The sequence below is a fragment of the Rattus norvegicus genome, chromosome 16 (genome assembly GCF_021556685.1).
Source record: "Rattus norvegicus strain SHRSP/BbbUtx chromosome 16, alternate assembly SHRSP_T2T, whole genome shotgun sequence".
Lineage (NCBI taxonomy): Eukaryota > Metazoa > Chordata > Mammalia > Rodentia > Muridae > Rattus > Rattus norvegicus.
Window position 1 is genome coordinate 8,467,594 of NC_141549.1, and position 13,035 is coordinate 8,480,628.

General features: G+C 46.3%; 1 protein-coding gene across 8 annotated transcripts in view; it reads right to left on the reverse strand.

Annotated features, from left to right (window-relative positions):
- Nucleotides 1–13,035, reverse strand: part of Wdfy4 (WDFY family member 4) — a 229,565-nt gene that overhangs the window by 149,900 nt on the left and 66,630 nt on the right. For all 8 annotated transcript variants that reach the window (XM_087588908.1, XM_087588903.1, XM_087588907.1 and 5 more), the window contains 1 exon segment: nt 339–553. In XM_087588908.1, the coding sequence (XP_087445034.1) occupies nt 339–553 (215 nt within the window).

Sequence of the window (13,035 nt, forward strand, 5' to 3'; positions counted from 1 at the left end):
AGTCCTTTCTAGTCTTCTGGTGTGCAGGGTTCAGTGGACTCTTGCCTCTAGCCCCCTCCATTCTTTCCTGACCACTGTTTCTACAAAGCCAGCTCTTTGGAATCTGGCCTCTGGATCCAGGGCTTAGGTCAGGGCTAAGCTCTAGCATTGTATCCTTGACACTTCCATTCGGCAGAGCGTCCCAAATGAGGCTGTGTCTGCTCTGTGGACATACTCATCTGGTGCTGGGATGGAGGAGAGAGGAATGGGGTTGCCTGCCCTGTAGACTCAGTTTTCCTCCGTACACCTATGATCCTGCCACGGACTCTGTGGAGTTTAATGCTTAGTGCCCACCGTACCTTAGCACATCTGGCTCGATGGCTTGAGAACCAAGCTTTTCAAAGATCCTGATGAGAACCGAGTGCAGGGCGCTGCCACCCGTGCTGAGGGTCCTGTGGCAAAAGGTCATGAGTGTCCGGAGCATCCCTGCCTCGCACATGACCTGGCGGTTCTTCTCTGACTTCACCAGGGACAAGAGGTGATGGGCCATTGAACACTGGATCTCCTCGGAGAGCTGAGAGATAACCAAAGCAAGCTGTAAGTCGGGGAGAGCAGAATGTCCTCTGGGTGGCTTTGTGAGGCCACCTGTGCCCATCACAGCCACTTGTACAGCACCTGTCTCATCTGTTCTCAGTGCTAGCCTCACCCGCAATGACGGGCCAGGCAAGGCCAGTTACTGGGGGCAGCCACCAACTCAGACTACGGGCTGCACAGCGGCAGGTGGGAGTCTGGGTCATCCTCAGAAATGTGATGTTGGAGCTATTTAAACTGGGGAAACTTTCTGAATGGGTTGCTAATGTGGAAAAAAATCTAAGAATTTCATGTCAAAATCAAGACTCACGGCTTCTATGAAGGGTGGGAAAGTCTAATCATACAGATCTATGACCTTCTATCAGGAAGCCACTGGTCTCAGAGAGAGGCTATGTGCATTCCCCGATTTGAATTGACTCACTGAATTTCTACGTCTTAGTTTGTAGCTCTGTGTTCAAAAGGTAGGATCTATCTAGATGAATGAGCCAAAAAGAGTCACACACAACACACACACACCACACACACATACAACATAACACACACAATATAACACAGAAAGAGACAGAGGCAGAGACAAAAAGAAAGATGTAGAAACAAAGAAACCATGACAGAGACAGAGAAACAGAGATGGAGAGACAGAGACAGAAAAAGAGAGACAAAGATGGCGACCAGACAGAAACCAAGAGACAGAGGCAGCAACAGGGACAACACTATTGGCTCTGGCAGAAACTGTCACTGCCCTCTTTCAAGCCATCCTGAAGGCTGACAGGCCAGCTGACAGTCATGGACTCCACACTGAGGTATCTGCCTTCACACACCATCCCCAACCCTGGCATCTCCCCTGGACTTCTCTTAGTCCTAAGCACACTGTGACACAACACACACACACACACACACACACACACACACACACACACATACACACACACACACAAACGGCATACCCTATCTCATAGTTTTATGCTGAAGCCCCTTCATTTTCTTTGTATCCTTCAAAGCATTGAAAACAGAGAGGACAACGTGTGCAAAGTAGACATCTGAACAAGTGCAGTGCATTCTCATCTCCTTGCTTCATGAAAAGATAAGACCCTGGAATTCGTGGTCCTCCAGAGACACAGAATGGGGACCAGGAGCTTGCATTTTCCTTCACAAAAAAAGGACTGTCCCTATTCAGACAAGATAAAGTCTCAAGTAAAAGGAATATCAGTTAGACATTGCTACAGGGAACTTGCTCCTCCTGTGGGCAATGTACTTATCAATGCCCCTGCTCTGGATGGGTGTCCTCTGTTAGACAGTAACTACCCAAGGACCACAGATTCCCTTATGCATGCATATATAGGAACATACATGTACATATACATACATATGTATCATATATATATATATACACATACACACATGCATATATACATTATATATACCTAAATGTACACAGGCATGCATATATACATTATATATACCTAAATGTACACAGGCATGCATATACATTTACATACATGCACATCCATAATTACACACACACACACACACACACACACACACACACACACACACGCACACACCCCAGAACATGTCTTATGAGGATAGATAGCATCCTCTAGACTCTGAAGCTAGAAACCAGCAAGGACTTACCGCATACTTCACCACTGCAATCCCTTTTTCCTCTTTACATAAAAAATTTCCCCACAGTCCTTTACATAAAATGCCATGATATTTCCACATAGCCCCTAACATCCTCCTGCACCCTTTAAGTCATTGTTGGATTACTTAGGACAGTGCGAATGCCATGCCATCAATGCTCTTGTCTCCTGGGAATGATGGCAAGAAGCAAGGTCCACAGGTTCAGTACACATGCACATTTTCTACTGTTTCCAATCCATGGGAATTTTGGATACAGGGGTCGACTGTGATGTCTCTCTCGTGAATACTGACATCTAGTCTCACTAAGTCACAGGTTCCTTGGAACCTCCCTGCTCCTTTCTTACTCTTGCTCCTCAAACAGATAGTAAGAGGCCCTGCATGTTTGTTTTCAAGAGATTCACAAACTAAAGGGAGTGTGGATAAGAAGCCAGTGAGACCATCTGTGTTCAGTAAGGGATACATAATAACAGGACTCAGTGTCTGGGAGAGGCCATGCTTCCCATAGCCTCAGTACATTTCATGAATTCTTACAGGTAGAGGGGGGGCTCAGCCTGATGTTTACTTTAAGGTCAACATTTTACCCGTGGCCTCAGAAACTCCTGGGTATTTAGGGTGTGTTCTCAGCATTCAACATGGACACACTGTGTAATCATGATGCCATAGCCATCTCTACTCTCATATGAGGAAACTGAGCTCAGAGAAAATAATTACTCAGAGCCACAGGGCAAAGAGCTGATGGTGACCCTGTGTGTCAGGTTCAAAATGGCCTCACCACCTCACCTTGCCAGCTGCAGTCATTCGAGTGCCAAAACATAGTCAAGTTTATTGCACAGTCCTCCACTGTGCAATTTTGCAGCACATAGGGTTCAATGATGAAAGAAGTATATTTATATTATTTGCCACTAGTTACTAGATTTGTTAAAAAGTGTTTCCTACAGCCTAACTCAAGATTTACCTACCTAGCCCCTGTAACCCCTGTCTCAAACGTAATGACACTCAGTAATTTCCCTTTCCCTTCCTTTTCTCCCCATCTTGTGTGTGGGGGGGTGGGGGGGAAGCACTCCTTTGTGAATGAGCACATTGGTGTACCACAGTATGCATGTGGAGGTCGGTCAGAGGAAAAGTTCATTATTTGTCTTCACCTTCTATCTTAAGAAAGGAGCTCTTCACTGCTAGTTTGGTTTTGTTTGTTTTCCTTGTTTCACAAGCTTCCAGGGGTTGTCCATTTCTGCTTCCCTTCTCCTAGTAGGAGGAACGCTGGGGTTACAGACGCTCGTGTTCAGGGGATTGGGACTAAGTCCTTAGGTTTGTGTGGTCAGCTATACTACCCTGAAGATCCCAAGAGCTTTTTAATGTTCCATGTCTAAGTTAGCTTGTAACTTAAAATCTGGGAGGCGTACAACTGTGTTACAATAGTTTTAATGACTTCCCCCGCTGAGCAGGATTTTGCCATTCAGAAATGCCACTGCTTTATCAATACCACTGTTAGCTGATGCTGAAGACGTATCTCATCGTGGGGATTAGTCTGGTTTCTGTTATGGAAGTGAAATGACTGGTGCTATATACAAAAATAGAGGCCTATTTAGCTCGTATGTCTGGAGAGTCAAGGATATGACATGTGCGTTTGCTTGGCTCCGATTATGACATACCTACTTGACTGTCACCTTCAGATGGCACTATGGCAAGGACAGAAGCAACGGTGAGAGATCACAGGGTGAGCGACAAAGGTAATAAAAGGGCCAGGTTTTCTCTTTTAAGACAACCTGCTGGGGTTTCAGCAGGTTACTTCCTTTCAAAGGCAGTGTCCCCAGTGGCCTTCCTCTGGGCCACTTAAAAGTCCCTCCACTTCAATACCACCCCAGGAGGAATAGACTTCCACCATATGCCTTGAGGGGCATATTCAAGCCACTTCTGAACTGTAGAAGCTTCATGTTTAAATGTGATCTCTGTCATGTGGTCTGAGCCTGCTGACTCCCACGCTTAGCCCAACAGGGCCAGACTCTAAAAGCAACAATGTTGAAGATACTATGTATCAAACACCTCCAGAGCCCTTGCTGGTACCTCCTCTGTGTGAAAATGCATCGCTTCCCTGACTTGGTACCCTCCACCTTTCTTCTGATGTCTTTTCCTGCATCCATGTGAGACTCATCTCCTCCTTTCTCCGAACTCAAAGCGGAGAGGGAACATCATGCAACCCTCACCTCAACCATTTTCTCTCTCTCTCAGAACCCCGGGCTGTCATTTGGTAACTGTGCTCTTTTAATTTGGGATGAGAGTTGGGGAGACAGGCTATACGAAGCAAGACGCAAAAATAATACCAGAATGTATTATTAATAAGAATTAAAGAGAAATGTCTCCAACCTTCATTTTTTTTTTGTTACCAGTAAGTATTTACTTATTGTTTTAGGGGCTTTATTCTTGTGTGTAATTTTGCTCCCTTCCCCCAACCAGAGACATATAATTACAATCTAAATATGCAAAAAGGAAAAAAAAAAAGAAAGTTTTCAAAGGGGAAATGCTGACCCTATCTAATGTTGCCACAAGTTCACTCCAAAACTGCTCAATACCCCATAATGGAGGAGGCACAATTGATTGTCCTCGTGATCGCCGCGGCTCCATCAATACCGATATTGTCTTGTTTTGAATAAAATGTGCAGGTTTTTTTTTTCAATGCTGGTTCCAGTAAAATGGGGTTTTAGTGAAAATATGAGCAGTAGCAGGAAGTCAGTCTGGTTTCTCCCTCTGCAAATGGATTGATTTCCCTAACGCATACTACTTCCAAGGCAGGAAAGGGGAAGGTGCTTCAATTAGGGCTCTGAGGTAAGACCAAGGGTCACCAGGCTGGCTGACGGGTTGGACTCTCAAAGCTAATTCACAAAGCAACTGCCCTACCGCAGTTTCTACTTTCTCTACCGAACAGTCAAGACTTAAGTCCATCTTGGATGGTTGTGGTGATGATGGTTCTTCCTCTTCTTCCTCCTCTTCCTCTTCTTCCTCCTCCTCCTCTTCCTCCTCCTCCTCCTCCTCTTCCTCCTCCTCCTCCTCCTCCTCCTCCTCCTCCTCCTCCTCCTCCTCCTCCTCCTCCTCCTCCTCCTCTTCTTCTTCTTCTTCTTCTTCTTCTTCTTCTTCTTCTTCTTCTTCTTCTTTATTTCTTCATTTCCCTCTTTCTGCTCAACATTCTTCCTGCTCCATATCAGTAAGTCCCTATCATCTAGAAAGAACCGCAGTTCTAGGATGCAGTGATGGTGGCATCATTTAGATGTGGCTTGTCCCCTGAGGGGTTACGGGCTGAAAGCTTGGTTTCTGCGATGGAGGTGTGCGATGTGGTAGCGCCTTTAAGAGAGGACACTAGTGGGAACTTGCTGTGTCATTGGAGATTAAGCTCCAGCTGGAATTAGCCTACTTCCTGAGGGATCCCAACTTTGTACCATTGGCTAATTTTCCCTCATGTTTACCACAGTGTCATCTGCCAAGAGGACCTCACCAGAGCAGAGCTAATTCCAGAAGCTTTTAAACCTCCTTTCCTTAACAAAGTCAGTAATCTCGTTTACTTCTTTACAGTAATACAGAAACAGGCTCTTGAAGCTAAGTGTGTTCAAGGAGGCTGGCGTGTCGCCGCATAAGTCCACAGTGTTGCCCTGGCACAGACATAAAAGATCACCACACCCAGCTTCTTCCAGAACTCACACAGATCCAGGGACCCTTTCACCCGTCCATATTTAGATTAGTTGTTTGGGTGAAATCTTCTCTCATTTGGGGAGGGGGGTAGCAGATTTTCTATGATATTCACTCTTCTTGCTACCAAAGGTTGTAAGAAGGATGCAAGGGCGGCATGAGCCCTCAGGAGAGCGGGACTTCATAGACTGCTGTGCCCGCACCCTCATTCGCTTACGTAGAATTGATTCTTTCTTTCTACAGCACAGACCTGCCATCTTTCCGCAGTCCTGCCTGTACGGCACATTTATTTGTGCCTACTGCATCCATGCTTGAGAGGTTGTGGTCTTGGGTTAAGCGTACCTTAGTTTTCTTTTGGTGCTATGATAAAATCACCAGACATAACGCTGCTTAAGAGAGAAAGCATTGATTTTTGTTTTCTTAAGATTTTTGGCTCACAATCCCAGGTTACCCTCCACCTTTTCAGTGAAGTCAAGACAGCAGCAACTTGAAGAAACTGGTCTGATCACACCCACAGTCAAGTACAGAGAAGAATGAATTAATACATGTACACTCATTTTCTCTGCTGTTATTCAATCCATGACCCCCTGCCCAGGGAATGGAACCACCCACAGTGGGCCTGTCTTGCCACCTTAAATAACATAAACAAGAGAATCCCCACAGGCATGACCACAGGCCAACCTAATCTAGACAATCCCTTAACTGATACTTTTTGTCAGTCTGGGTTCTATCAAATTGACAAAATTAGATGTGAGAATATAATTCTTATTGGGTCAACAGAGTCCATGTCTAAAGGCTCTTTCTTGCTGGACCTGGACAGACTGATAGCTAAAGCTAGGCTGATAGTGAATGGATGAGCCTGGGTTCCATTGTCTTCTTCCCAGAGTCCATGTGTACACAGACCTGAGAGCAGAGGCCTACGACTTCATATTCACAAAAATGTATTTCTCTTTCTGACTGTCATGGATTGAATGTGCTATGCTCAGCATAGACTTCTGAGCTTCAACACTTTGTTCCCACACAGCTAATGGTACTGTTTTGGAAGACTGAGAAACCACCTGATCCTTGGGCCATATCCAACCCCTGATGCTGCAAAACAAAGTTACCATGTACGGAGTTCCCGTTTACAAACCGCACAATTAAGTTACCCGGCCTCCACAAATACAGTCCTTACGTTTGAAGTAAGGGGTGTGCCACGTTCTAGCTGTCTTTGGCAGCGACATGGTCATACACGCCAGCCTATGAGCCACGGATGGACACTCCTCTGAGGTTAATCCTCACTGCAGAAAGTGGGTCAGTAGGTGAGGTTGAAGTCACTTCCTGTCACCTCTCTGCCTCCTGATCATGAATGAAATATGGCAGGGTGTCTCACACGCCCCCTTAGCACACCTTCCCTGTCAAGATGAACTGCAGGCCACCTTACACTCTAAGCCCAAAGGAGCCCCTCCTCCCTTAAATTGATGTCCTGTCAGGTACAGAAGAGATGACATTACTTACATACCTGCTTGCCTTCTCCCTTCCGCAGTTTCATCCACCTGACTCTGGTATGGGGATAGCCTAACTCCCTCTGCTGAAAACGCAACGCCTCTTGTTTACTAAACCTAAAGATGAGCGCATCTGCCCCAGCCATGTCCTTTTCATGATCTCCTACTTATCACCAAGAGGCATCTACATGCCTTCCCATCCGGTTTTCCCACTAGAACCAGCACTGCATCCATAACTTCAGTTGTCAAGGTCACACTGTTATCAGCTTGTCTCCTCTACCTCCCCCTCCTCCCTCTCCTCTTCTCCCCTCATCTTCCCTTTCCCCTCCTCTCCTTCCCTCCCCTCCCCTTTCCCCTCCTCTCCTCCCCCATCCTCCCTCTCTTTTCTCCTTCTCTCAATTCTGCCCTCCCTCCCACTATGGCTCCCTCCCTCTCTCTCTTTCTCCTTCCCTCTCACTATCTCGTCTTCCCTCCTCTCTCTTCCACCGCTTTATCCTTCAGATCCCCAAAACTGCAATCCTGAGACTACAACTCTGACTATAATCCCTTCTCCCCAGTGTCTATGTACCCCATACAACAGTATCTGCCTAATAAGTACAGCCGCAGAATATTCCCGATAGGAGGTACACGCCAATCAAAGAGCTGGCAGAGTCAGGGTCAACTGGTTCACCAATTACCTGTTGAAGAATATTGAAGGGAGAGCTACCTGGACAGAGTGTGTTTGGGTAATTTAAAAGGCTGGAGGTGAGAATGGGCACAGCCTGGAAGGGGAGATCTTAAGGCCACAGGGCATACTTGTGACAACAGGAGGGTCTCTGAACATCATACGTAACTTGCTCTTCTTTCCGATAGATCCTGCACCCACTTAACAACTGCAGAAGAGTCCAAGTGTAGCACAGAGCCTTAGATGCCTCAGATTGCCAGCCCTGGAAACTGGGAAGCCTAAAAAGCCAGCACTGACCTCATTCTTGATAAACACTTAGATACTCACTCTCTTCTAGTGCAGTTTGTGGGGCTGGGGGAGCCGAGGAGCTTATGGCGGCTGATCCTGAGCAGAAGTGAGGTTGAGTCACGTCCAACCCTGGGAATTTTATCTAAACAACAGTAGGACCGTGACCACTCCCTCCCTCACCCCAGACCTGCAGGTCCTGCACCACCACCCCCACACACCTTTGCCCACACCAGAGGTCACATAGTCTCAGCCAGGATAAACTTGCCCTCTCCTTATAAGATAATGTCCAGCAAGCACCTGGAATTCTTCCTTATGCAAATGAGGCATCCCCAGCACCCTAACCCCAACCAATGGTGTGCACCCACCAAAATAGCTCCCAAAGGTTTAAAAAGCCTTTGTTCCTCCCAATTAGATGAGTTGTCTCACTGAAGCCTGTCTCCCAAGAATCTGTTCCTCACAACTCACCACTGTCTGAGGTCTCATCACCCCAGCTGGCCATTCCTACCTCCCTCTCCCTCTCCCTCTCCCTCTCCCTCTCCCTCTCCCTCTCCCTCTCCCTCTCCCTCTCCCTCTCCCTCTCCCTCTCCCTCTCCCTCTCCCTCTCCCTCTCCCTCTGAGGTTATATGTCAAGATTGCAGGCAGAGTGGAAATGACACAATTGACATCAGAAATCACTGAGTCTCCTAACTATACTCTAGAGAGTGTACCCACTCCAGTTAGTACCCTAGAGGATGTCACAGGACCCAGGCTTGGGAGGGAGGGACTTACAAGCTCTATGGTTCTCCCTCTGTAGGCATGCCAGGACTTCAGTGAGTCCTCTGAGTAAATATGGCTAGGTCCAAGCTCAGAGTCTGTGGGGGAAGTGAGCCACAGTGAAATACTCATGTGCCATCAGGATGTCTATTGGGACTCCGAAGATGTGCCCTGTAATCACTGAGACTCTCTATTCCTGTCCTTTCCCTTCCTGCATGGATGTGCCTTTAGAAGACCTAGGTGTAGGACTGGCAATCCCACTGAGTTCTGTCCTAGTGGATTCTGTTATATCGTTCTGGCTGGTAGGGACCTTGTCTTCTTCTCTTGCCATCCCTTTCTCCAGCCAACCATATGTTGCCTGATGTTTGACTGAACTGCATTACCTCCCAATGAACATTTGCAGGATGGTCTATGCCATGGCCTCAGCTCCCAAAAGCCAAGTACGAGAGCCAGAAGTTCAAGGTGAGGCACATACTGTAGCATGCACACGAAAACACACAATGCTAAGACCTCCTTGATTCCCTCTCCGCTGCTTTTCTCAATGGGAACCATTACCCACTTTGTAGGTGAAGCCCTGAGACCTGAAATGCTTCCATCAATCTCCTTCAATCATGATAATGTATCAGAGCAGGTGCCATTTCAGACTGTCTTCTGAAGCCCGTGGTTCACTGTGGATGCTGCTGTATTCACTGTATAGAGGAGAACTTGGTGCCTCAGAAAAGACATAGATGGATGACCATGGAAGTGTTTGGTTTGCTCCTATTCTATTGTTACCGTTAGTCAAATGTGAACTGCTTTCCATGGGTAAATTTATCTCCTGTGGCCAGAGGCCTTACTACTCCCTATTATCTGCCTATATTAATGCATTCCCACGATCCCTGGTCTCAAGAAATTGAGTGTGCAATTTTTGTGCCCTAGACATAGTCTGAATAGCTGAACTTGAGGTGCAAAAAACAAGAAATGGCAAGGGAAGACAGTAGAAGAAACGAGAAGAAAAAGACCTGCCATTTGGGCCACATGAATCCCACCCAACTGCAATGTTTGTCCCATCATGTCAGGTCCAGTGAGCCTTTCAAACCTATTCATCTCCAGGTAAAATAGCATCCAATTGCTCAGCTCACCCCTGAATATTTTACTGGAGAATTATGAATCAGTGGTAAAGGCAGAAGACACAGAATGGCCACTGCAATACAGTGTAACAAACCCAGATCTTTACCAAGTTCCTTGTTGGGGAAAATAGCTCTTTTCAGTCATCCACACTCACCTAATGCTCTCCACAGCTATGAGCACTGTCAATATTTTAGTTATTCAAGACCCATATGATTCGTTCAAGTGTTTGAAGTACATAGGCAAATTCCAGAAACTGACACCCATTTCCAAACTTAGGCACAAACGAGTTCGCAGACGCAAACAGCTTATGTCTCTCCTGTCTGTCCCATTGGGCTGTGTGGGAACACTCCACACTATCATCACCCTGCCCAGAGCCTTCAGACTGCAGAGTGCAGACAGACCACAGTCTCCCGGATGCCTGGATGTGGCCAGGGGAATCGTTTTCCATGCTCTTGGCTGAGAGCAAATGCCGCAGGCCTCACTTTGAGAAAGTATGCCCAGCACTCGGCAACAATGTTAACTTTGCTCATTGTTGTCTGACGCTTGGGGTAGGGGTTGGGGAGCCGTATCTATATTGAACATTGCACGAGGCTCCTTAAAAATTAAAATTAATAACATTACAATACTCAAGGTTTGTAGAGTTGGAATGTTACAGATCTCAAGCCAAAATTGCTTGGGCTACCTTGAATCCCCTTGAACGTCAACTTGTTGCCCTTCTCTGACCTAACTCCTTTTATCAGTTAAAGCTTGGAAATGTATCAAGTCAGCAGACCTCTAGCTTTCACCAACTCCTAAGCTAAGAATGTCATCAAACCGCATCTAAAACTCACCTCAGGCTTTTGCCTCCTTTGCTGTCACCCACCTATCTGCCATCCTCACTCAAGTAACTGGGAGGTGCGGTGCTTAGAAGGGCTTTTATGCCATGTGACCACTCTCATCACGGAATGTGTCATTCAAGGAACATTGAACTGTGTCCCTGGGTCATAGCATTTAATTCAGAATAAACTACTTATTTCTTGAGGGGACCTTTGGGTGGGGGCCCAAGACAAACCATTTTGATAAAAGGAGCTATCTGGATCAGGACCAGACACCAGCACGGGCTCTTATTCAAGCATCCATGTCGCCTGAATGGATTGATGTCATTGAGTCCTTCCTGGGATCTGATCTTCTCTCTCAGTTTGACTGATGGCCCAGTGGTTTATTCTGAGGTAGTTGCTAAACATCCTTTTACTTGCAAAAGCATTTCTCAGGCCCATTGTTACCCAGCAGTCTTCCCTTTGCCCCTCTATTTCTCCAGGGTCTAACTCGAGCCTCTCTCCTATCTAATGGAACCTTGCCTCTTTTAGTTTAGAAACACAGAATGCAGGGGTGGGGGTAAGGGGGTAGTGGTGGCTGGAGAGAAGGTTAGTGAGTAGGCACCCAGACTACTCTTCCAGAGAACTCAGGATCTATTCCCAGCACTCATATGGAGGCTAACGACTGTAATCTTAGTTCAGGGAGCTCCAACAGTTACCGTGGGCACCAGGCACACAGGTAAAATGTCTATATACATAATGATGTGTGTGTGTGTGTGTGTGTGTGTGTGAGAGAGAGAGAGAGAGAGAGAGAGAGAGAGAGAGAGAGAGAGAAGGGGGAGTGAATAAAGAAACACTGAGAACCTGATTATGAAGATGGCAGAGGTAAGAGATACTTGCTTCCCTCCAGGTGCTGGGAGACTCCTCAGGACACCAGCAGCCTCAGCTAATCCTACCCCACTGTGTTAAGCCCCTTCATGTCCACATAAACACTTAAAATAAATCCGGAGAGTGGGAGGAACCGACCTTGACCAGAGCCCAAGGAAGTTTCTCCCACAAGCACCACATAAATCTCACCCACTCTACATACACATCCTATCAGCTAGCAAAGGCCATAATTTGGAAGACACTAAAATGGGAAGCAGGAGTTCAAGGAAGGAGTCAATATTCAGAGGAAGACCACTGTGACACCAGTAGGTTCCCTGTTAGATGAACGTGGCAATGCAACTTTCAAGTGTTTGAGACAAAACATGGGACACTTGCCATTTTAACTTGGTTTTGCTTTGTTTTGCCCACACTGGATTAGTTAAAGATGATAAACGGCCAGCCAGGCTTACTCTATTAATTTTAAAACATCTGGAAGCAAAACTAGGAGATTTGCTAACTCTCAAGAAATTAGAAAATATCTTTAAAAGACAGATGTTTTAACAACAACAAAAACCATAGGAAAGCAATAAGAAAGTTTTAGAGGCTTTGTCAAGAATGATGATAAACTCTGAGGAGACTCACTTTTCTCAGCCCTATTTTCCTCTCGTCTCTGACCCAGTCTCTCCTCCATCTTTATCACCTTCCCTGAACGTATTTCTTTAGAAATCCCTGAGCAGAACAAAATCAGTAAGGAAGGAAAAGATTGTTACGGTGTCCTCTCAGATAGAGCAAAGGCAGAAGAGAGCCCTAGACTGTTCTGTCTCTGGGCTGGGTCAGACAGCTCTGGGCTTTGCGAAAGCTTTCATTGAGACTTCCCTGTGGACAGCAGGCTTTCTGAGTCTCAGTACTGAGCTGGAAATTTCTCTTGTGTGTGCCTCCCCCTGCAGACTCGCCACAGAACAGAGGACACTAACCTGAGTCTGAATGGGAAACATCCTCCTGAGACCTCTCTGCTTTCATTTAAAAAATACTGAGCCCCCCACACCTTGGTTCTTGTAAGAGTCATGTTTTTGGAAGTGAAGGTTCAGAATTAAGCGTTGCTTAATGCTATGGGGAAAATAATCAGATCAGTGGTCTATTAAAAATGGTAAATCATAGGGGTTGGGGATTTAGCTCAGTGGTAGAGCGC